General features: G+C 43.1%; 1 protein-coding gene and 1 long non-coding RNA gene across 12 annotated transcripts; one reads left to right on the top strand and one right to left on the bottom strand.

Moving 5' to 3' along the window:
• The first annotated feature begins 258 nt into the window (after positions 1 to 258).
• LHX9 (LIM homeobox 9) lies at positions 259 to 20,546 on the top strand. Of its 11 annotated transcripts, none has more exons than XM_057429102.1 (7): positions 259 to 585; positions 6,027 to 6,145; positions 7,780 to 7,982; positions 8,801 to 9,156; positions 10,300 to 10,398; positions 14,482 to 14,684; positions 15,890 to 18,677. In XM_057429102.1, exons 2-7 carry the CDS (start codon positions 6,029 to 6,031, stop codon positions 16,145 to 16,147), a joined length of 1,236 nt encoding a protein of 411 aa, XP_057285085.1. In that variant the 5' UTR covers positions 259 to 585; positions 6,027 to 6,028; the 3' UTR covers positions 16,148 to 18,677. The 11 variants fall into 11 exon arrangements, with proteins under 11 accessions (XP_057285085.1, XP_057285088.1, XP_057285086.1 ...); XM_057429105.1 differs by lacking the exon at positions 259 to 585 and adding an exon at positions 2,156 to 2,888; XM_057429103.1 differs by lacking the exon at positions 259 to 585 and adding an exon at positions 3,445 to 3,706.
• LOC130609792 (uncharacterized) lies at positions 416 to 2,086 on the bottom strand. The gene is made up of 2 exons (XR_008974872.1): positions 1,953 to 2,086; positions 416 to 810 (listed from the first exon to the last, which is right to left on the bottom strand). It is a non-coding gene; the product is annotated as an uncharacterized LOC130609792 (long non-coding RNA).
• Positions 20,547 to 25,329: the final 4,783 nt, after the last annotated feature.

Here is a 25,329-nt window from a genome sequence, read left to right as displayed (position 1 = left end):
GTTTGCTGCTCAGCTGTGAATAAGCACAGAACGAAAAAAAACGACATGATGGGGGAACGCTCAGCTTGCTGCAGTATTTTTAGCAGCCTCTCAGTCCTCGCCTTTTTTTAATTTCCTAATATGTTCTTTGCTTTATTAGTTTTATTTACAACCAGCTCCCCATTAACACCTCACCTGATTACTGAGGAGCTGAGACAGCTAATCAAGAAAATCCAGCAAACCAGCCAAAATTGAGAGGTGGGATTAATTTTTGCTTTCATTCATTCTTCTTCTTTATTTATCTATTTGGGTTTTGGAAAAGATTTCGAAACAGAAAATAAAAGGCAGGTATAAGTGTATGGGAGAGGTCAGAGGTTAGAAATCCACGTCAAGTCTATATTAGAGGCTATGGAGGGGAGGGGGGGGGGGGGGAATCTTTCCACCAAGCAGCTTGTTTATTTTAATTAACATAGGGATCCTCTGCTAGGAACAAGGAACAACCTCCATCTACTGGCTAGATCATTGCGTCTCTTCTCCATCCAAAACCCATCCCTCATCACTCATTAAGGAGGGTACAATTTTGGAAGAAGCTTCTAAGGTCTCAAGGTAAGCTTCTGCATGAGCCTTTGCTAGCGATGCCGCTATTTGTACCTCACGGATGTCATTTGCGGGGTGTTTCTTTGGCGTGGTGACTCGTTTGGGTTTGGTTTGGTTTTTTTTTTCTTAAACATCACAGAACGGTTGTTTCCCCAGGTGTATTCGCAGACAACATTTGGTGTATCTGTGTTTTCATCTAGAGAAATAGCAGCCTAGGAAGACTGAGCCATTCAGCTGAATTAGGGGAAAAAAAAGGAGGAAAAAAGAGAAGAAAGGAAAAATAAAAAGAAAAAAGACTGTTTTCTTTTCTGTCTTCTTAATATATTTTTTTCTTTTTAGCCTTTTTAAATTTAATTATTATTTTCAATTGAGTGGCTCCTTTCACCTGTCTGTGAATAGAGTCTACTGTAAGAGAGTCCTTTTCAAAAGCATCAGAATATGATAGTTTCCAATGGCTTCTTTACAAGCGGAGTGCAAACACGGTTACGGTTAGTATCAGACAGCTAAGAAGCTAATAATGCTGAGGTCCTGGGCGGTGAACAGTTCTGTGTTAGACAATAATCCGCCTCTCCCGCTTTCTTCTGGCCGTGTGCTTACTTGTTTGTGGTCAGTCACAGCACTCGGCTATGTGTCTAGGATTACTATGCAAAGTACCTAATTGTTTATTGTTTAAATATCATCTCCTTAAGCAAATGAATGAGTGGATTATTTTACATGTTTTCAGATTACCGAGAGGTATAAGCATGTTGGAGGTTTGGGGTTTTCAATTCGGTGACCCTTACTGTTCAAGATGCCCTGGGCTAGTGTTGCTCGTGCCGCCCGGGGGGTAAGAGGGGCGGCAGTGCACTTGTCCTCCCCGCCTTCCTAGCACGGGAGTCCCAAAATTGACCTGCGGTACACTCGGGAAGGCTCAGGGCAGGATAAAGACGTGGAATTCTAAATAATGCCGGAATTAAAATTAAAAAAAAAAAAAACAAAACAGACAAACAAAACAAACAAAAAACAACAACAACAACAAAAAACAAACCGAACAAACAGCAACCAAAACACCCCCCCAAATCCATTTAAATGCTGAAAACGACGTTAACTACATTTGATGCCCCCGCCGAGAGATGTAACTCTATTCAGATTTTCCTTCTTTGTGTCTAGATTGCTCGTACTAGCCGCAGACTTCACAAAGAGATGAGGGTGATCATTATTAGCACTGTATTTCGCCACAAGCTGTCAGAGCAGAAAATAGTTAGGATTTAAAAATAGACCTGACTTTAACCACCCGACTCGCAGGCAACAGGACCTTAATCTTGATGCTGTTATTACTACGAGCTTTAAATTTCTGGAAATAATTAAACTGGAAGTGTCTTGAGAAGTTCAGGTACCTGATGGAGACGTGTGAAGTTCTTTCTGCTGCCCTTACGGGGCAGGAGGCTTGCTGACCTGGCGCCTGCAGCCTGGGACAAGAGATGGCCTCATCTAGGATGGACTAAATCCACACCATTCCGGCTCAAAGAACATCCCCCCCCCCCCCCCCCCCCCCGCCGCCTGAACGCCCTCCCCTTTCTTCTAATTACTGTTGGTCAATTATTAATTTGCATGTAGACCTTGTCCTAAATCCTCAGAACTAAACGCAAGCTCGTTCACGCTGTAATAGGCTTTAGAGCGTAGCCCGTGGCCAGGAAGAATAAGGGCTGTATCGCAAAGCGGATCTCAGTGACCGCATGCTGAAATCTATGCAGGGCACACGCTAATTACAAAGGTGGAAACGGCTCCGGGCAGGGGGGCAGCCGGCGAGGCAGACGCTTTACCTGTGGAAATCCCAGCAGCGATGTGTTTGTTCCCCCTCATCCTCGTTAGCTGGGGAGTCCGGGTATGGCCTCACAGAAAGGAAAAGCCTGAGAGCGCCTGTCATGTTACTAAAACGTTCTGAAAATTGCACGAGGTACCCTTCCCAAAAGGCTGCGGCAGAAGGGGGTAAAAGCACCCTTCAATGAGAACCTACGTTTCAGAGGCGAAGTGCTAATGCAGATGGATTCGTAAGGGATAAACCGGTCGATTTGGATTTCAGATTCCCTGTCGTGCTCTTTGTGAGCTGTTCTTTCCCCTCCCCAAGCAAACCAGCAAACCCATGTAGAGACCCCCGTTCCGCAGCGGCAACCTTTCGCTACCAGCCTGCCTTGGAGCAGACATGTTCCCGTTTGACGCGAGGAAGGAGAGCTCAGGAACATTGAAATAGATTTACCTTGATCTCCTACAGGCCTTTTGAAAACGGAGAAGTCACGTTTGATGCTAGCAATAAACTTTTCGTGTCCCTTTAGGTAAGAACTGGTCTGCCAACATTAGGATATTGATCAGAAAACGTCTGGGAAAGCCCTGGCCTCGTACTGGAGCAGCAGTAGCTAGTAGCATATCCCTAACCGTACCTGGTGGAGCAGAAAGGAAGGACCCTCTAATTAATTAAGTGTGCCCAACCGGAGGAAGTTCAGTCATTTCGGACTTTGGTTATGAATCTGCCCAGGTATTCCTAACGGCGCCGTCGAGCTCAGGTAGAGACGGGAATTTAACAAGCAGTGACTTTGGTGTCTCGGGCTTGGATGGACGCTTTGGCGCTGCACCTGTGGACAGCACCTCGGAAAGCCCGAGACAGCAAACTGCAGAGAGGCCGAAAGAGACAGGATTGGTGTGCGCTCGGAGGACGAGCTGCCCCTGCTTTAGCTGCCCTGAGGGAGCTGGGCCCAGCGCCCCCCAAGGGGCTCCCCTAAACCTCTCCTTTCCCCGCTCCCAGAGGGCGCGATGAGTATGACCGTCCTCAGAGCGGCAGGGACACGGTCACGGCCAGGCGCGGCCGTGGGGAGTACGAGGGGGAAAGGGGGGGGGGGGGGCGGCGGGTGTCAGCGGTACCTCCGTCAGGCATACGCGGGTGGCTCTCGCAACGCGGGCACCGTGGGACTCGCGGAGCCAGCACCGAGGAGCAGGAGCAGCCCGAAGCTGAGGCAGCGCGAGTTACCCCTGACAAAATACCTGGACGGGCATACAGGAATATTTCGTTCAAAGGGAAATAAACGAAACCAAACCCGAACGTGCCAGGAGAGTGGAAGGGTTATACTGCAGCTATCGGGAATAAACTCTTCTCTAGGTGAGGGGTTTTTCACCTGTGCTGACAGCCGCCAACACAACCCCACACGCCAGGTAGGCACACGACTGTGGAAGCAGGGTTTGCGGACAGCAAGCCCTTCTCCGACAGGCGTCCCCGTGTGTCGCTCCCCCCCGCACCGCTTCTCCTGTTCCCGCCATCCCGGGCGGGCTGCGGCTGCGCTCCCGCTGCCTCCGCGGGACCCGGGAAGGGAGGGGGGGAAAGTGGCTTCTCCAGTCTCCCGGAGCAGCCGGGGCATCTCGGAAGGGTGACGGGAACGGGGGATCCTTAGCGAATAGCTCCCCGTATCCCGGATCGAATCACCTTGTTTATTTTTTCCTGATGGCTTATTGTGCTAATTGACTTGTTTTCTCCAAGGAAAGCCTATCTCCCCTCCTCCTTCCCCACACACAGGTTTTCTGTTTTCTCCCCCACACTCCCTCTTATTTTTTTTTTCTTTCCCTTTTTTATTCTAGACCGGGAGTGCTCTGCAGGAGATTATGGCTTGTGGAGAGATCTACCCGTTTTAAAGGAGATTCCCTTACCCCTTTGAGTCCCTTTGGTTTTATAGCTATTACTCTCTTATTAAAATACACACACACATATACAACACATTGATTTCCATCCAAAAGGGCTAATTACATTACTTACAGTAAATAGCAGCCCTGCTGTCCAGGGTCTAGTGTGCCAATAGAGGAAAAAAAAAACCCAGTTTATTTCACTTGATTGACTTCATCTTTGTGTGAAATTGTGTTTTATGAGCTGTATTCTGGCACTCGGCAGAATGTAGCAACATTCAATCTGCAAATAACATTAATTTTAGCTACTTAGGGGGAAAGAGAAGGGAGGAAACTGGCTGCCTGAATCTTGGGTTACATGGAAGAGGTGACTCGAGGAGCCCCTGAGGATGTCTTTGGGATGCTTTGGAAAGGAAGTGGGGGCTGGGGTACTTCTTTCACTAGTCGCGCTCGGGTTCGGTGTGGAGCGTCCCCCAGGGAAAGGGGAGCGCAGAACTGCCGCCAGGAAGATCCTTCAGTAAGGATCGAGGTGTCAGGAAACAGCCGGCAGCTGTTCCAGGGAAAGGCAAGGAAGAGTGGTGTGAAAAGTAAGTAGGAAAAGGAGAAAGGAGGGGAGGGGGAGCAGAGAAAGAGATTAGTCGGGAAGGAATGTATCTCTGGGTCCCCCGCACACAATGAGCGCTCTCAGCCTGCAGCCGGGGAGCGAGCAAGGAGACAGAGCCCCGCCAGCACGTTCCCGTACCGCGCCGCCCGCCCCGTCGGGGCAGCCAGCGGAGAGGACCATAGGTCCTGCTGTGGATACGGGCGGGTCCCGCGGGATTGGCGCTCCCCGGCGGCAGCAGGGCTGGTAAAGCGGGGGTAAGCCTTCGATCCTCCCGGGAGCTGGGCGGGCTTTGCTCTCCGGCCGCCAAAGCCTGCGGCCGCCTTCCCTCCTGACCGCGACTGCCAGGGCCCGGGGACGCGGGGAACGGGCAGCAGTCTGGCCGCTCCGTCCCGCTGCGGCTGCCCCACAGCGGCGCTTCTCTTCCCTCTCCCGTCCCCGCGACGGAGTCGGTGCCAGCCAGAGGGGCCGCGGAGCGGAGCTTTCCCCCGGCGTGGCTCGGCACAGGGCCCCCGGGCCACCCTGCCCCTCGGCAGGCGCCGCCAACTCCCGGGACTCCGTGTTTGGGGGAGGTAATAAACCCCACCCACAGACCGACTGTAATGTTTGTCACTGCTTGCCCATCACTAGGGGTTGAGAGGAGTATGACAGGTCTTTGTTGTCTGAATAAAAATCAGTGGCAGCTCAAGGGAGAGAACTCCTCCTACTAAATTATCAAAAATGGGCTGGCTTTAGGCTCTTAACAAATTGGACAGAGCTCCGGAAAGCAGCAGTCCCAAATCCAACCTACAGGCACTGGGAACTTTAAAGCAACCGGGGACTGCTGAAAATAGCACTTCTTTTTGCTTTCTTTGTATTCAAAACTATATCCTTTCCCGACCGATTCTATTGCCCTAGGTCCAAGTCTCTCCAGTCAGGAGCCCCAGCTCTGCAGAACAGTATCAGATCCTTTAGCTCGCTTTTATTATTTTATTTTTAAAATTAATTATTATTACATTTCCTCCCCTCCCCCTTGTTTGTTTTCTGCACATCTTCAGGAAGCCCTCGGTGCTTGTGCAAAGAGAAGCTCCTGTTGCAACCTCCTTCCCTGCGCTGTGCAAACATTTTGTGTAAACATTTTGGATGATCTAAAGACTCTGGGGTCTGTATATGGAAATAGTGGGGTGCAGAGCAGAAGAAAATACTTGTCCTTTCCGTCCCCCAGCCATGCTTTTCCACGGGATCTCCGGAGGCCACATCCAAGGAATCATGGAGGAGATGGAGAGGCGATCCAAGACCGAGTCCCGCCTGGCCAAAGGGGGACAAATGAACGGCCGAGAAACGGTAAGAAAGGAGCTGGCACCTTTTGAAGGGAACCTCTGGCTTTGGGGAAGAGAAAGGAGCTGCTTCTCTCTGCCCTTCCCTCCTACCCCTCGCTTGCAGAAATCCTCTCGGGGCTCCCTGTACACCCACCGTAGTGCCAGGGGCCTTGCGGCCAGGCCCAGTTACGCATGTGTGTAATCGATGCCTTGCTTGTGCTCTCTGGAGTAACGGGAGGAAAGCTTTTTAGCTGGTAACCGGGGCGATTTTTCAGCCCCTGCGCCTGCTCGGCTCGCTGCGGCCGCTCTGCCTGCCCGAGCGGGCTCAAGCTGGAGTTTCGGAGGTGTACTGTATCTTTTTTTCCTCATTCCTGGCACCTCCTAAATTAAACCGCAAACCGCGGCCGCTTACTTGTCGTAACCATTTTTAGTCCGAAATGTGGGATTGATCCAAAGAGGCACCGCTCTCTCTGAATGTTATGTGCGCCGACTACCTTGCTTAGCAGTAACATTCTTTTCTTACTCAAAGGACCAAAGTCTCCACAAATGTACTAACGGGATGGTGGAGAAACTGAGTGTCACGCTGTGTTTTGTGCAAAGCGAGATCTCCTTTTTTCCAACTTGTAAGGCTTCCGCCGATCGCGCACAAGGCTCTGCACACAAAGTAACGGCCTGGAAAACTGCTTTGAGGCTTTGAGCCATAGGGTCCTTCCCCCCTTCTCTTAAATAAACTCCCGCTTTGTAATACGAGGATTTGCAATGTAAATTTAACTCGCCTTTCCAATTGCTAAAAATAAAAAAGTAAAAGAGAAAAGAAGGGCGTGGAAGAGCTTCAGATTGAAAAATGATTGCGGAGTTGCCACTTTTAAACAAGTTGCGACTTTAGAGCAAGATTTCTTCCCCCCCCCCCCCGTTTATCAGCAAACGCTGCCCCGGGTTTCCCGGCAGAGCTTTTGTCTCGGCGGTCCCTCCGTCTCCCTTTGTCCCGAGCGACACTCCTCGTGGGGAGCAGATTAACGGGAACTTGAAGAAGTTTCCTGATGAAAACACGCCAGGTTTAGCTGAGACCAGTCTGTGCCCACGTCCCTGTGGAGAGAGCGTTGTCGCTCACTCTTTACACCATCCACCTGTCCCCTTTCTGTTGCTCTTGTTTTAAATGGATTGGCTTGCTTTGGAGACGGAGGTTTTGGCTCGTTTAAAAGCGGCTGAAAATTTACTGGAAAGTCGGGGCAAGCCTGCATCCTCTGCCATAAAGTTCTGGTGCAGCAAACCGGTGTTTTTCTACTTTAAAATACCTTTCTTGGGGAGTGCTCTAACACTAAAACGGCAAAGTAAGGGGGAAACTACAGGCTTTAAGTTCGGTACCTCAGCAAATAATGGGCTCTACTTTTCTTCCTGAGGCCTAATCAGTTGTCTTCGCATATTGAAATGACATTAGATCGCTAAGAGAGGTTTAATGGGATAAACACGAAAGCTGAATCGCGGTAAACGGTTCCCTAGCGGGCATGGTCCCGGTTCCCCCTCAAACTTCCCGCCGGGAGAAGGCCGTCGGTCCCAGCGAGCGGTCAGTCTCCGTGTACCGGCCACCGTGCCCAGCCCGGGCTGCCCGCTTGTCCTTCTCTCCCTGTCTCATCTCCTTGTGGTGTGGTTATTTTGCAGAGCATGCCCCCAATGAGCCCCGAGAAGCCTGCTTTGTGTGCTGGTTGTGGAGGGAAGATCTCAGACAGATATTACCTGCTGGCTGTTGACAAACAATGGCACCTCAGGTGTCTTAAGTGCTGTGAATGTAAACTGGCTTTGGAGTCAGAACTCACCTGCTTTGCCAAGGACGGCAGTATTTACTGCAAGGAGGATTACTACAGGTACAGCAATAAGCCCCCCCCCCCCGGTTCAAAAGTACGTCCCCTCAAAAGGCATTATGAACCGAAGCGCTTCTTAATCCATACGAGCTTTTAAAGGTATCTTTTCGCTGTCAGCGATAAATCCTGCAAAGGTATCCCCTCCAAAAAGTCTCGCGCTTTCAAAACCTGAAAGGATCGGCAGGGGACACGCCGAGTGAGCGTGTGTACCGGTACACAAACAGACGCAGAAGACCCCGGGTCTCCCGCTGCTCTGCGGTTTCCCTCCGCAAACGCCAGCGTAAGACCCAGCAGAAGTTTCTCTGCGCCAGTAGTCTGTCAGTTTTTCCGCTGCCGGGAAGAGGGCCCGGGGAAAGCGGCAGCAGCGGCTGAGCCCGCGGTCCGCTGCACAGCCCCGCAGCCGTACCGCCAAGCAGCCGGGCAGCGGGACCGGTCATTCGTTGCATGTGTACGTTACAGCTTTCCCGCTGCCCTTCTTGTCTTTACACGGATGCCGGGAGAGCGGGGATTTCTTTCTCCCCCTCCGCGTTTTTCCATGAGCAGGAGCCGCGTGAGGGCTCTTGCAAAAGTCCTAAGAGAACCTAATAGATCAGCTTGGCAGAAGGAGCAAGGCGTTCCCCCTGGGACCCCAGTGCTGATTCCCCAGTGGTATTTCCCACCAGCCGGAGAGCCGGCAGCAGGCTGCCAGGGACCATGGCAGGCAGCAAGGGTCATCCCGGAATGGGAGGGAGAGACCCCGGCGGCCGGTGGGAAGGCGGGCGGCTCAGGGCGAGGTCTGCCGTCTCCTTTCTAGGTGATGCCCACTTTCCTGTTTCCTTCAGAAGGTTCTCTGTGCAGAGATGTGCCCGCTGCCACCTTGGGATCTCAGCCTCTGAAATGGTCATGAGAGCCAGGGAGTCGGTTTATCACCTGAGCTGCTTCACCTGCACCACCTGCAACAAGACTCTGACCACGGGGGATCACTTTGGCATGAAGGACAACCTGGTTTACTGCAGGGCCCACTTCGAGTCCCTTTTGCAAGGAGAATATCCCCCCCAGCTGAGCTACACCGAGCTGGCTGCCAAGAGTGGAGGGCTGGCCCTGCCCTACTTCAACGGCACGGGCACGGTCCAGAAGGGCAGGCCGAGGAAACGAAAGAGTCCTGCCTTGGGAGTGGACATCGTCACCTACAACTCAGGTGGGAAACACACGCCGAGCCTCCCTCCCACTCCCCTAAAAGGGCGTTTTCGGGCTTCCCCTTAGCTAGGCAGTGTGCGAGGAGCTCAGCCAGGCCAGATCCTGCTTAACCATTGGAAAATCAAACAAGCAGCCCTCTGAGGGCTGGAGAGTTCGCAGGAAAGCTAACAGCAGCCCTCCTCAAAGGCTGTCTTTGCCTATTAATGTCAAGCACCCGAAGTTAGGCACTTCCCATGGTAAAGACAAAAAAAAAGAAAAAAATCCCAGCTCCAAACACACAACTCCCTTGCTCTAAAAGAACTTCAGATATACTGTTATGATTATTTGTATTTCAGTATTATTAAAAAGTATTTCACCAGTTAGACCTCAAATTTGAGGTGATCAAACGGATCGGAAAAAAAAAAAATAGATTAAAAGTTATAGTACATGGCTCCTACAAAGCCAAAGCAGTACGCACACAATTCCACTTAGCCAATTTATAAGAACTAACTTTTCAGGCTGAATAATTCTGTTTTACTGGCAGATAAACGAACAAATTACAAGAGGCCAACGAGTGTTGTTCCCTGCAACTAAGCCCTAACAAATGTAATAAAGGATGTTTTCTGCTCTTTCAACGGTAGGAAAGGAGCAAGTGTTGCCCTGTATTAAATATCTTCCCTAACTTCAGTTACTGAAGTACCCAAAACGTGTCTAAACACACAGTGTTAGGGACCAGAGGTACAGGGGTTGCAGGTATGGTCAAGCAGTTTAGGTGGCGTTTAATTAGATGGAATCCGAAAGCAGTAAGGGGAAACCCGAATTAACAAGCTACCTTCTCCAAACATTGCTTTAGAGAAACGCAGGCTCCCCGTGAACGGTAAGGAGTAAAGAAGGGTGTGGGAAGTAAAGGTGGTGCAGGGCCCTTCCCTATAAAGCAGGAGCCGGGGAGCTCCGACCCCTGACCACCTCTCTGGGCAGCGGCGGAGCACTGGCCCTGCAGAAAAACCGGGAGAGGATCAGTCAGGGCCTCCCTCCCCTTCCAACCAGCGCAGGTCGATAAAAGTGCACCGCTTTCGACCCGGAGGTCTCTCCCCTCCACCCAAGTTCAACCCGCCACCACTGAGATTCCTAAACGACCCTCCCCCGGCATTCCCTCCCCTCCGAGCAGCAAATCGGGGCTGCCCGCGGAACGGGCTGCAGCTGGGAACCGGGCTGCTCTGCAAGGGCATTTCATCTCCTCTGGTGCTGAGACCTTGGAGCAAGGGTAATCACTGCGCTAATTGTTCCTTGTTAATTGAAGATGACATTGGAATCCCTGGCTACGGAGCGGTTTCCAACCAGTCCTGAAAGCTCCTAAAGCAAAGGGAACCCGCAGCGCAGCCAGGGTTCAGGATTCGTTCGATCCTGGCTCTGAGCGGTGTATTTCCCGCCCGTTCACTCTGTGCTATGTCTGACCCGCACCCCACCACTCTAATTCTCCCTATCCCGAGATGGAAATGTTGGCAGGGACTAAATTGTCCCTGTAAATTCCGTTAGAATTAGGACCAGAATTTAGGGAAAAGTGAAAAGTTGTAGATATGATAAAACACGCCTTAAACTTCAAGTCAGGACTCCAGAGACACATAACGTGCAAACGCTGTCATAGCTTTTGTGTGTTAGTCTTAAAACTCCCCTTCTGTACAACAAGGGGGTATATAAAATGTGCCTCTGACTCAAACGAGATTAAGAGGCACTACCCGTTATGAAAATACAGCTCACTTCATCGAGATCTCACAGAACCCTCGGGGCAACGGAGAGAAAAAAAAAGCAGTGTGTTGCTTTGGACGCAGGCTAGACGGCGGAGACATTTGATCTGTTAGAGCCGTGATTATTGTTATTATTTTTAGGTATTATCTAAAAATGGCCAGAGTTGACACATGGTCTCGAGAAAATACAGTTTGCAGCCAAACTGTACATCCGGCGAGAACGACTCCAGACCATTGACCTACTGCGCTCCAGATCCAGTGGGAGTAAACCGAATCTGTAACAGTTACGAAATGAGTTGCAGTAGGTGAAATCTTTTCTTGAAAGAAAAAAAAAAAAAATCTCTTAATAATTGGCAGTCACTGTCCTACACGCATTTTCCATTCTGCCTGTGACTCAGTAACTGCTCATGCACGTAATCATTTACAAAGGGCAACCAGTCCACAGAAAATTAAATGTTGGACCCCTGACTGCCGCCTTCAGAGGGAGAGGTGGGGCAAGATCTGGAGCCGGACTCCCTCCTCCTCGCAGCTCGGTCCTTTTCCTCCGAGGCCCCGGCACCGCGGGCCGGTTGGCCGCCGGTGGGGCTCGCAGCGGAGCGATTCTCCCCTCCCGGTCCGGGATCTCCGCGACCTCCCCGGCTCGGACAGGAGACCCGAGGGACATAGGCGCAACCCTGTTCCGTGCATCCGCGTTAAAGCGCACATGGGCCAGGAGACTGCACTCAGCCTAGGCTCTGGCAACTTAGTCACTGCTAAAGTTTACTCGTCTCTCACTGTTTGGTGAGAACCGCCAGTTTAACTTCCCCAGTGAACCCAGGCCTAGGTTTACTGGGTTTATCGAACCGCTCACAGCCTAGGGTGCCCATATCGATGCGGCAAGCCCTTAGAAAGGAATCCGACCTTTAAAAACGGATCTCTGATTAGGCTAACAGCTTCGCCAAGCTGCGCATAAACACGTGTATTCATTCACGAGCGGCCTGGCAGTACCCTGCTCAGGTTTGTGAGAACATTGCTTTCAGGGCAGCTAAGCACAGGGCTAGAAAGGCAAATCAGATTCTGCTGTCAGATCTACAACAGCTTTTCTATTCTGTATTTTGTTTAGTAGTTTAATTTCTGCTTCTCATCTCCTTGGTTGTAAAGTGGAAACACAACAATAAATAACTCAAAATGTTATGAGGTAAAAGCCATTCATACTTGCGAGCTGTCTGGAGTTAATGTGAAAAATGGAAGAAACTATTCAAAAGTACTTAAAACATTGAAGGCTTTCTCTATAGTACCTCTTATATCATAGAATTAATATGTATTTTGAGGGAAACCATGTTGACTTACAGCCCACAGGATATAGAAATGAGATGGTGAAGAAGATTTCCCTAGGAAAATATTTTACACAGCTGTTGCTCAAAGAGCTGTTTACGTTATTTCACTATATATGTATGTGTGTGTGCGACAAAACTATGATGAGTTCACTTGAACAACTCTTGGCAATAAAAAAGCAAACTGTTCTAGCTCTTTCCAAAGCAAAATTAACCCCCCCAATACACTGAAAAGAAATGAGCTTTGCCTCGTTTTTTGCTTTTGCTTAGTTATTCAGGCAACAGTGTAAAACTCTGCTCTATGTTGTGGCCAAACCACATAACACTGTTTCACCCATGTAAAACAGAGTCAGACAACTGTTGTATAAACTAGGAGCTCTCTTTCTATTTTCTCTTGAAAATGAAAGCTAAAGTAGATCACAGGCAAAAAAAGTACATCACAGAAACAAAGGCAGTAAGCAGGACAGAGGAGCCCAAAGAAGTTTGCATTGCTGCTGTAAAGCGACCCAAGAAAAACAACACAAACAAACAGCTTGGAAGTCTCTGAAGTAAAACCCAAGGACTGAATTCTGGTACTCTAATTTATGTCAGCTCATAAGTTACAGCCCACGTATAGTTTGACTGAAGGCAGTGTGATTGCTTGTGAAAACAAGTAGTAAATACAAACCAAATCTGGTCTGAAATTGTTTTTAAAGCAACTTTCAACTCCTGGTATTTTCAGAAGTGTCAGCTTACTTTGTTTGAAAGTGCAGATACACTTCTTAACAGGGCTAGAAGTAAATCTAGCTATAATTAAATATTCACCTGATTTTCTGTCAGAGTGTTGACTTACCAGCATCTGTTCATGTTGACTTGTCTTATAATTCAAAAGAGAAAACACCTTCAAGAAGCTTTTTATTTTCTCCTAGTTTCAGATTGCTTTGCCTCTGTTTTTAGCCCTGTCAACATCAGTCTTTCTGTATTGGGTGCTTTCCCTCTTTCTCCTCTCTCTCTTTTCTTTTCTTTTAGAACTAAGGATCAACTAGGCCTAGTAAATAATCCAACAATTGTTGGAAAGCAGTTCAAGAATTCAAATGGGCAACTAATGAAATTTGCTGTAGTTTACAGACATTCTGAAACATTTTTCATTAGCTGCTCTTTAATTAATATTCCCTGCTATGATGACACCATTAATTTCCTCATCTGTGACTGAGCTATCTTTATAAAAGATATGAGATCTTGTGAATTCTTGTGACTTGATAACAGCTTTGGATTTTTTTTGTTTGTTTTTTTTTTTTTTTTTGTATTTTTTTAAAGCAGAAAATAAAAATACAGATGTCTGAGTTTTTGTTTTTTGCCAGTACTGCAATTTCTTTCCCTCATAAGAAGCAGTGATGCCATGGTCCCTGAATAACTCTTGTGTACAATTCACACCCACCAAAGTGTAATCTGAAACAAATCCATTTTTCATAGGCACTTTGGAAATCCCTAATAAGAGAAAGCAGGAAAACTCTTCTCAAGTCTTGAGCCACTAGTTGGTTGCTTACGGAAACATCTTAAATCAGTACCAACTAAGTGCTATTGCTGATTGGGGTTGAGATTGGGGAACTGAATCAAGCCTTGATGCAACTGCTTTCTAGACATGTTTTACAGACAAAAGTCTTTGAGCAGCTCATATAAACTCCAAGGCACAGTCCAAGAGCATTTATTTTATCAACAAAACCCTTTCTGGAGAAACTGTCATAACAAACTTTCCTGCTGTACATCTCTTTTTATAGGTGCTTGTGATGTGGGGGAAAAGCTCAGGAACATTCAAAATGCTGGTTTGACCTTTATTGTTCTCTCAAGCTAAGAGTGTTTCTATGAGTGAGATTTCAAAATCTGAATGAGATTTCAAATGACTCTTTGAATGCCCAAAGCAAAACTATCACCATAGGAAAAAAGACTTGTTTGAAAATAAATGCCAAAGGAGAGAGAACTTTCTAAGGTTCAGGTACAGGCTGGGGGGGCATGCTGTGTTTAAGAATAGGAAAATGTAATCTTATGGATCTTTTTTTGTCTCATTTAATTACCACATCTTTACTTATTCTTGCACCATCTTAGCCCTTCCTTATTTGTTTCCTTCTTATTTTGCTTGCTTGCTTGCTTGCTTCCTTCTTTCTTTCCTTCCTTTTTTGCTTGTTTCTTTTCTTCCTTTTTTGCTTGTTTCTTTTCTTCCAAACAGTATGTGACTCAAGATTTTTGCCTCTATCATTTACCCTACCTGATGCATGGCCACTAACTCCTGGTTTCATTTTGTTTATTGAACAGGTTGTAATGAGAACGAGGCAGATCACCTGGACAGAGACCAGCAGCCTTATCCCCCTTCCCAGAAGACAAAGCGTATGCGCACCTCGTTCAAACACCACCAGCTTCGTACCATGAAGTCCTACTTTGCTATCAACCACAACCCAGATGCCAAGGACCTCAAGCAGCTTGCCCAGAAAACAGGGCTGACCAAGAGAGTTCTGCAGGTAAGATGTCACATCACAGGCTTGACCCAATTTTCCCCTACCCCTGCCAGTAAATAGCATTTCCCTTATGTGTAATGATAGTGATATATGTAGAAATACTTCCACTAGGTGTGTCCCTAGTGGGTGTCCGGAGGGGTATGTGCCAAATGTGCCATATGTGCCAAATGTATGCCCTACCGCATCCAGGCAGCCAAATACTACAATGTGAGTTGCAATTAGCTGCATCCTCAACATTAGGAAACTGTCTCAAGAATCTACTGACCCAGTAGGATTCCTGGGATCTGTAGTCTCTCAGTGGTGACCTTATTAAGGGCAGAGGTAGAAAATATACCAAATTTATACACACTGGGTGAAGCCTTTGGGCTCCCCTGAAATAGTTAATATGGCCCCTCAGTGAGCAGATCCCCTGATATGTGGGAAGGAAGCTTTGGCCAATATGATCCTCCATGACCAGCCGGCTCCTTCTCTCAATGCCTGTTAGGCAACTGTTACTATTAAGGGCCTACATAGTAAAATGTCACTTCTCTGTGAAGGACAGCCTAGAAAATTACACTATAAAAACATCCCTATAGAGTGCGCACTATCTCAGCGAAGTGTATATTAAACACAGAGTGCCAAAGAAGGGGAGCGATGGAGGTAGAAGTAGAATCTATTAGCTGCAATTCCTTGTCTGTGTTACATGTTGCCTAAAAACATTTTCAGTGAGCCTTACAGAACAGAGAGACCAGGTGACCTGTATCAACAATCTGTATGATAGGGATGTTGTAACTACCCCTCCTTCCTCTTTGGTCTTTTAAAATGATCAAGGCAAACTTTCAGCCTTGGCAAAAATCTGCTCATTCACCCTCTGCCTCAATCTTTATGTGTCCTGACCTAAAACCTACCCAAGCCAAGAATACACTACATGGACATCAAGAAAGTCGCTTTCCTTGGGTGAGTGAGCAGATTTTTTCTTAAGGCTGCTCTATGAGGCCTGCACACTGGGCTGAAACATTCCAGTGAGCACCTGTAGCACTGGGCCTTGTATGCAGGGTCCTGCCTGTGAAGGAGTCAATACCACAAGTAACAAGCGACGCTATAGAGGGATTTAGTCTATTTGCCACACATGAACAAACACCAACAATTACTTAAAAGCAAGAACAAAGACAAAATATAACAAAACAAAGCAAGCATCGGTAAAGAAATCAATTGGGATTGGTTTGCAGGTTTGGTTTCAAAACGCAAGAGCCAAATTCAGAAGGAACCTTTTGCGGCAGGAGAATGGGGGTGTCGATAAAGCTGATGGCACCTCACTACCGGCACCGCCCTCAGCAGACAGCGGCGCACTCACTCCACCCGGCACTGCGACCACTTTAACAGACCTGACCAATCCCACTATCACTGTAGTGACATCAGTGACCTCTAACTTGGACAGCCACGAATCCGGGAGCCCCTCACAAACTACCTTAACGAACCTTTTCTAACATTTCAGTTTGGTTTATTTTTTTTTTAATTCTTACTTTTCATTATTATTATTATAATATTATTATTATTTTCAAGCCTTTTTTTTTTCTTTTTTTAATAACAAACCCACAAAATATTTGGGAAAATAAGCAGCTTCATGTGTAGCATCTGCAGCCACTTGGCAAATGAGTTTGAAGTAATATATTGCTATAATAAATGAACATTTATTGTTGTTAAATTGTACTCAAATTTTTTAAATTCATCAAGTAACTGAAGAGAAGGTTATGAAGCATTCTAATAAGTGCCTCTTAAAATTGTATATTACTTATTTCCAGTACCTTGAGAAAAATGAGTATTGCCACTTAAAAAAAGAGTCTTTTCCCTCCTTGATAATCAGATAGGAATCAGTTTAATTGTAGCCAAAACAATGCTGCTTCAGGATTGAATATTTACTTACAGCATTTAAGAACCCCAAATTTTACTTAATTTTTATAACACATCTGAAAGTTTTCAAATGCTGAAAAATAAATACAAAATGAATTAAAGTTCTCATTGGAATAGTCAGACTGGTTGTGCAGTGCTTTTTTCCAAGGCACTAGTCACAAGCCTGATCCTTCCTGAGCACTGGGGATTCTTACTGGGATAGCTAAATTCTCCTCTGCCAGTTCTTCACCCAGCTGGAATGTCCCTGGCCACCACTGAGAGCTGTGACTGAGTGGAGGGTTTGGAGAGAGAGACCCAGTGATGAGCGTGCATGTGGGTGAGGATGGCAGGCTCAGGCTATTGGCCTCCAAAGTTGTGTCCTGTACGAGAACAAGGCAAGGAGGCAAGATCCGGAAAACACTGGATACAAAATGAGCTCACTCCTGTATATGTTAAAGTAATGACAGCAGAATAACAGTTCAAGTGAGGAGTCCTACTGATTCAAAATATTGCAGAGGGAGGGGTTTTCATCTTTTGTCAAGCAGCTCTGATTTGGAATGAAAAAAAAATTAGAACAGTTCACTACATGGCCTTGATACTGTACCATTAAAGCAAACAGGAGGTTGCCCACCTACTTTAGTGAGCACATAAATAATTTCCCAGAAGAAGTGTGCATGTGTGCTAAGTGACTTTTTGATAAATCATACTTTTTTTCAGGGAAAATGGAAATAAGCAAAATATAATTTAATAAGATGTTTAAGGAAAATTATCTCAGCACAATTTATACATTACTATTTTGAATTTACTTTAGATATTTCCTGAGATTGTATCAGACACTATGTTTAACACATGAACTTAAAATCTTTTGTTCATTAATATCTCTAACATATACTTTAACTTTTTAAACTTTTTATTACAGAAAAAAAAAAGCTAGCAAAAATTCTTACAAAAATGGGAATTGGCAGTGAATAATTTCAAAGCAGATAAACTCAGAAGCCTTGTGGATGCTGATCTGAATACATTTCTTAGTTTACAATAGTGATCTTTCCTTTTTTAATTTTATTTAAGCTAAAAGTCTGAATGGTCTGGGCAGTGGTGAATGTTCATTTGTATCCTTTTATTGTAGTTGAACACCAATTAGATTGTGGAGAGTCTCAGAAACAAAACCGAACAAAAATCAGTCAAGATCTATGTCTTGCTTTTAGTGGATTGTTAAGAATAACTTTGCACATATATCCCACTTTTTAGACACCATCAAATCTCTTTTTTTGGTGGTCAAAGTGGCTATTTAATATATTTTAAAGGTGTCCTTTTTGGCTGTATAAATGTGTGGTTACATATTGACAGTTCACTGCCCACATTAAAGTGCATTATTGTAATTTTTGCTCAGGGTTTTTAGAAAATTAGCACAGAAAAGTAGCTTATTTTTAAAAAAAGATGATGGAAGAGATGTTAACACTGTAATAGAAGAAAGGTGTGTTTGCCATTATATATTTAGCAAGTATGGTTATCATCTTCTACGGATATTAAATCTTGACTTTTCCTATTTCTATTACCTTATGGGCATTTACCACTAACCAGACCAAACGACCTTGGTAAGGCTGAGATCTTTATTAATACACTTTTACAGGTAAAAATATTGATACTTATAAATTTTGTTCTTTGACAGAACAATATATGGTACTAGAGATCTACTTTATTAAGTAGACTAATTAAAACTCAGTTCTACTATGTGCCTTATGATATACCTTGGGAGTAAGTTTGTGAAAAATCAGGATATATGTGTTGTTTGTTAAATTAACTGTTTTAAGCCCTTTTGACACCTCACTAGTTTTGTACTGTTTTACCTCTTATTTCTGAAACTCTTTTTATGGTGTATCCTGTTAGAGGGGACAAACATGTCATAGAAAGCAGTTGTGCACTCTTTCAGATATAGTTGATAAATCCAATAATCTTATATATTGAGCTTCGTGTTTATAGTACAGTAAGTGGTCTAGCAAAATTGTCCATGTTTCTTTGTTTATTGATAAATGCATTGTATAGAAACTATTTCCCCTAAATATTTATGGACCAAACAATTGTGATATATCCTATTAAATTTGTGTGAATAAACCATTTTGAATCTAAGGAGTTTTATTTCCCATCAGTTTTTTTGTTTGTTTTGTTTTGTTTGTTTCTTTTTATTCCTTTTAATTTAAAGTCTACATGTACCAGTGCGTCTCTTTGCTTTTAGGGTACCTGTGAACAATTGGTATGAAACACGGAAACACAGCCTTTTAAATATATTTAAATATGGTTCCTTCTTAGGTTTTCAATTTCTTCATATTCAATGTATATGCTAGTGCTGGTGCAGTTTAGATTTTAGCCTTTTAACCTCCTGTTTTGAACATGCAAAGTAATGCCCCACTGATTTGATACTGAAACCCTGCCTTAGACTTCTAAAAAAAGCCAGAAAACTAGCAGCTAAAGTAATTGCATGAAAAATATAACCTAAATAATATAATGAAATGAATCAAGATTTAATGCTAGGTATATTGAACACAAAATAGAATTGCAGACCCCGAAAAGCCAGGTTGCTCTGTAGTTTAATAAATTGTCACTATGATTTCTTTCAGGGAGAACAAATCATGGGGCATTACAGCCAAACATCCCGACGTTTGAAAATTCCCTAAAGTATTAAAAGAAGGGGAAAAGTTTGATCGGAAATCCACTGCAGTGAAGACAAAGACAATATTAGGTTATGATAATCATACATTTAAAAATCTATTGAGCCAAAAAATAAAAAGAAAAGACTTGATGTCATTTCCTGAATGTTAACAAAACATATGTTATTTCATGGTGTCTAATTAACAAAACTGAAAGCTTCAACAAATGGTGTGGTATTAAAAACAAATTTAGAGGAACTATGTATAAAACCAGAGCAACCTGGCAGCAATCTACCCAGTCCATATTTGAAGAAAACTTTTCTTTAAAAAAAAAAAAATTAAAAAAAATCACATTTGTCAAGCACAAGTACTTGTAAAATAAAATCTGAGCGCATTCATTCCACTTGCTTGCTAATGTGTACTAGTCATATCTGTTAAATGGACTTTTGTAAATTCAAAGAGAACTTTTCACTCATTTGAGACCATAGGAATCAAAATTCAGTAACTTTAGTCCAATTGTTTCTGAATTTATTTTTTTTTTAACGAGACAAATCTGCATGCACTTTTCCATCTGTCACATATAGTGTACATTTCTGTATGATGAATTTCTCTTTGCTGTTTCTTGTATAATAGCTTTCATTAATAAACATTTTGTTTGATGCAAACATAGTTAAATTTATGTAAACACATAGCTAATTGTTTCAACTAATTTAAACTTTTCTTTTCAAAAGAAGCAGTACAGTGCAGTTCCAATGTTATATATATCTATAATTGAAATGAATGAGGTAGCAATACTGTTGCACAGTGTAAAATTATTTCCTTTAGTGTTAACTTTTTAATTTTTTAAACTTCTCATATAAAACTGATGTGTTAAAAAAAAAATCCCATCAGCATCAACAATAAAACAATCCTCAAATTCTTCATCAATATAAGAAAACATAAGCAGTACAGTACAGTATGTAAAATTCTCAATCACTTTTAGAGTACAAGAATATAATTTGTGGATCCCTAAGCTGTTTACATGGTCACTATGCAAGTATGTTAGAAGAAGTTGGTCCTAAGTTTCCCAGTCCAAATCACAGATGATTTTTACAAGCAACAAACAAGTGTATAACAATAACCAATTCTTAATAATGAGGTTTTGTAACTGTTAAGCAACTATTGCAGAAAGATTTTTTAAAATATATTCCTATTTAGCTGTATAGCCAAAGGTATGTTAAACAAATTAACATATAAAAGACTTGCCAGAAAATCTTTCATTAAGATGACATTTTTATTATATACTAATGAACCCTATGTAAACAATGTAACTTTTATGAACGATGGACATTAAATATTTCACTTACGTGTATTCTCAGCATTTTGCATGTTTTCTTAAACTTTTCCAGTTTCTGAATTCTAAAAAGAAAACCATACAATTACTAACATAACACAAAGTTACATACAGATTACTGCAGTCATCTCTGGAAACCGGTAACCAAGAGTGTTCTAACGGCAATAAAAGGTATCATTTATTGGTGGCAATTATGTGAAGCATTGTTTAAACAACAGTTTTATAGTATGTTGTAAAGTTCTATTGAAAAAGGTTAGCATGTTGGACTTAATTCAAATCAGCTTGATCAGAAATTTAAGTATATTGTGAAATTCTTAAACTAAGCCTTATGTGTATTTATTACTGCAGAAAGTAAGTAAATGTAGGAAAGCAGTTATTCATGTTACAGCAGTAATGTGGTTTCCCCCTGTTGTCCATAGGAAAATACTACAAACATTAATTATTCAAATCAGTAAAGAACTTGGTGGTATTTAAGGCCAAGAAAAAAAAAAAACACATGTACTGGAATTTTTCTTTTGTAAATCACTGCATTATTTAATAAGTTCCTTCCCCCCAGTTGAATACTTACAGGTTAGACATTAAGGTCTGATTTTTCCTAACAGCACTTTTCGTTGTTTGGAGGTAGTACATTGTGCTCTGATTGACCTGACTAGTTGCATTAGTTCTTTATCTTTAAAAAAAAAATCCAATTTTTTTTTTGAAAGATAAAGAACTGTCTCCTGCATTAAGACAGCAAACAGGTTGGAAAGGCAGAATTAAATGAGAAAGAAAGAATGAAATAATTTCAGCCAAGATTTGAGAGAATGAAAGACAAATTTAGGTTTTCAGTGTTGTTGAGAAATGTATTGAGGGTCGTTCTAGTGGACATATATCCATGACTAGATGCAGTATTTCTTTGCACTCCTGGTCTTGAAAAATAAATCAAGACTGCGCAGTCCTGGAGCATCTTATTCAGAATTACGGAAGAGAAACGACTTGCAGGACCAGGTCAAATGACAGAAGGCTGACACTACAGCCCACTGAAAGTGGTGAAGATTCTAATTCCATGGGCTTTCAGCCAGGAGCTGAACATGGAGATTAAATTACTCTCTTGCCTCTAAAGAAAGCATAACCTTCAGAATGAGATAGAATATATAGGACAGCCATGCCGCTCTGTACTTTGGACTTCATTCTTCAAAGCTGCTAATCCAAGCACCTGGCACATGCATTAAATTGACTTCAAAATAATTCTTCCTCCTTCATCGAAATACAGGACACAAATTATACTGCAATTTCCAGAAGCTACTATAGTGTTGGAGACTTTATTCAGTTATTCTGCAATGTTGAGCAATTCTTCTGCACTTCTTACTTGACACAGACTTATCTTGACACATACCTATATACATATCCTTGTCTTGCCTTCAGAAAACCAGTATTTTCATATTTATTTAAGTCATTCAAACCTACAGGAAGCAACTCTCCATGCTTACATGTGCTAGCAGAGGCAGTTGAGATAGTTTTTGGTTTGATACTTCCTTACAGTAAAACATTTTTTTGGAGTAGTTTTTTTATTATCAATCTTATATGGTGGGTTTTTCTTTTAGTTTTTATAGCTTTGGACCAAAAAAATGTGGGGCTTTAAACATCTATGTGTACAGATTATTTTGCCAGCTTTTCCTATAATACCTAGAAAAAAAATCTACTGCAATTGTTGAATTCATGGCTTGCATGTTACTATAAGAGCATTCTCCTTTACAAATTTATTTTATCATAAGAAATAATACCTACTACATGCAATTCTAATGTTAACTAATATGATAATATTAGAAATTATAGATCTTTAGCTGCACTCATTTCTGGCTCAAGTGTGCTTCTGTTTTTGGATATGGAATTGCAAGCAAGCATTCTTTGATATTTCTGGTATTTGCTATTGCTAGGAGCAGAGGGCTAGACTGAAGGCCTGACATAGCGTGACAAAAATCAGTGCTATTTTCCAGTTTGTCCCCTTTTCAAATTGGACTTTAACAGAGAATAAAAATACTGCAAATAATTCTTTTACCGCTAGAAAATGAGTTAGATATTCTTCCCTTCTGTATTTCAGTTACACACTTCAATACAGATTTCTAAGTCTGAACTGATGCACAGCCTTTTGAATCTTTGAGACTGCTGCATGTAGCAAATAAATAAGAAGGGAAAGGACAAGCTAAGAAATGGTTATAAGCCTGCAAATATAAGCAGTCACTAGGAAAGATAGGTAGCTTTCTATTGATCATACTAAGAATCCTTATTTCGTCATTTTCATTGAGGAATTTGGACTTGCCTGAGAGGAAAAAGATCAAGTAGCTTGCTTTGCCACATGCCTTTTGCTCCCACAACTGAGGTGCAACAGAGAACACTCTGTAACAAGAATTTTTCAGGAATAATTATTTAGCAAAATAACAAAATGTTGCTCAATATTCTAAAACCAGTAAAACAAAATGCAACTTCAGGAAAGCCAAGAGCACTGATTGTTGTTTTATCTTAAGTTATAAATATATACAGGCTCATAATTTCTGTTCAATTCATAGAGGATAATTAACTTTTCCAAACAAATACATATCTCATCCCAACAAAGAGCTATGCATGGAGTGTCGGTAGGGACAGTAAGACAAGTTCAGAAAGTAATCAACTTTGCCGCTTAGAAGTGAATATTTAGGGCTCGGGCTGCAGCCATGTGTGCTAGACAATACCTCTCATTTTCTTTTCTGGCTCTCCAGCAGAGTAATTTTTGACTTTATAAGAAAGAGTGGGCCACAGAAAAGAAAGCTAAATAGACACTGTAAAGTATATGAATAGGATTGTGTGCCTTTTATGTGTCTGCTAGCATATTCGATCTAAAATGCTGCTGCACTGAGCCTCCGAATATCAGTCTTAAAGGAGCTACTGCTTTCATTTTGTTTTTTTTTTATTTGAGGATGCCTTGCTTCTTGCATATGAGGTTATACAGACAAGCTATAACTGCATTAGCTGAAGTAATTTCCTACCACATTTTGTCAAATTCTTAATAATCAAATCATTGGACAGCTATATACATATATTCGTGAATCTGGCTGGAGCAGATTGAGAAAGCAGAGCTGTTGCTGTTCATTGCAAACTATTAGAAAAAATTTGTTCTCCTAGGAGTGCTTTCTGCATACAACAACATTAGAATCGCCCTGAGAGAATTATTTTTTTCTGCTACTTCACCTATAACAGCACTAACATGACACTAAATACACAGTAATTAGTGGTTCAAAACACAGATTTCAAAATACTGCTGTGCAGTCCACTGCAGTGGATGGACCCAAATCAAACAGTTCTCCAAATCACAATCTACCACTAAACCAGTATAATTAAAAGACGATATCATTTGGAGTGCTCAAATATTCTATAAATAATACCCATATTCTGACATCTTTTTGCCCCATTGTACAACAGTAACAGATTAAAACTGGATAACTCTAAAATATGGTTGTGTCCTTGAACCTATTCAAACTCTCTAAATTCAGTATATTTCTGAACTGTTGAATTTTGGTGAAATCTCAAGCTTTTCAATTAAATTTCTTTGATTTCCTCTTTTGGATCTGTCTGAAACAGAAAATCAGTCTTTTAATGGATTATTAGACTTTCTCACCTTTAGCAAAACTGAAAAATGGAGTAATATAACATCAGTGGAAAAAACAACTTTACAGAACAAAGATTCAGTTCAGAACTGCTCTAAAAATGTGCAGATTTTTTTTGTTGTTCTTTATTTGTTTGTTTTTGGAAGAGAAAAGTAAAAGGGAAAAATGTTTTTTTTGAAACACGTTGTCCAAGAGCTAATTTCCAAAAGCCAATCTTTTCAGCCTCTAAATAATTTTGCTATTAAGTTAAATAGCATTCCATTATGAAAACCTCTTAATTTCAAGCAAGCTGAACCCTCTGATTTCTTTTATTACTTCTTGTTTTCCAGTATCTTGGAATATTTGTGTTTCCCTTGTATTGTTTTTGCTCATGTAAAGCTAATCTGTGCAGGATTGCAAAAGCAGCCTTATCAGCATGATGTACATTAGTTTACAAGACCCTTCACTGGATATAAATCCTAGAACTAAACATCCCTTACTCCTGGTTCTATTCCTCAAGCAGCTTTTATTCCTTTTATTAATCCCGTGGCCTACATGGTTTATGCAACACCCACCAACAGGCCTGGCGGGCAGAGAGCAATAGTGCACCCTGAGCACCACCACCACCCGGGTCCTCCACAACCCACAGCCCAGGGCACCATTTAAACTGGGCCCCGAGACCCTTTTCCTTCCTGAGCTCTGTCTTACCTCAGTCTGCCTTCTCCCTGCTTCTAGCAGGGTTGCTGTGTGGCCTGGCTCTGTTCCCTCAAGATTGCCTATGGATCCTTGGGTACAGTAAGAAAATGAGCACTTTATGGTTTTTAATTTTGCTGCCTCCCCCTTCATGGCTCCATTTTGTAGCTGAGGTTCCTCTGTCTTTCCTCTCAGAACAGAGCTAAGGTTACCTGTCGTTTACTTACAAAACAAAGGCTGAAATAGGGTGCTGGCCCTTGAGGCTGCAGTAACCCTTTCCCTAGCACAGCACTGGGTCAGTCTGGTGCAGGGCGGGCCTGTGCCTTGTGGGCTCATCTGTGGTGGCTGTGTAAGAGCTGGTGGCATCCACAGGGCCTGCAGGCACCTTCCCTCCCCTAAGCATCCTGACAGCCTGAAATTGCTTTTTGGGAGGGAATCTTGGGTGGAAGCACTTGGGGCAGATGTGCTCTGGTTTCAAAGCTTTAGGCGAAAAGAAAAATACTGACATT

This window comes from Pezoporus wallicus, unplaced genomic scaffold (genome assembly GCF_028554395.1).
Source record: "Pezoporus wallicus isolate ANWC-B61680 ecotype Strahan unplaced genomic scaffold, APGP_CSIRO_Pwel_v1 contig_593, whole genome shotgun sequence".
NCBI lineage: Eukaryota > Metazoa > Chordata > Aves > Psittaciformes > Psittacidae > Pezoporus > Pezoporus wallicus.
This window is presented reverse-complemented; position numbering and strand designations above follow the sequence as displayed.

Bases quoted from the DNA above. Each gene is read 5' to 3' on its own strand.
- LHX9 (XM_057429096.1), top strand. From the start codon at position 4,580: ATGGAAGAGGTGACTCGAGGAGCCCCTGAGGATGTCTTTGGGATGCTT. The intron at 6,146-7,779 runs GTAAGAAAGGAG...GTTATTTTGCAG, and splicing joins AAATGAACGGCCGAGAAACG to AGCATGCCCCCAATGAGCCC. The intron at 10,399-14,481 runs GTAATCACTGCG...TTTATTGAACAG, and splicing joins GCTGAGACCTTGGAGCAAGG to GTTGTAATGAGAACGAGGCA.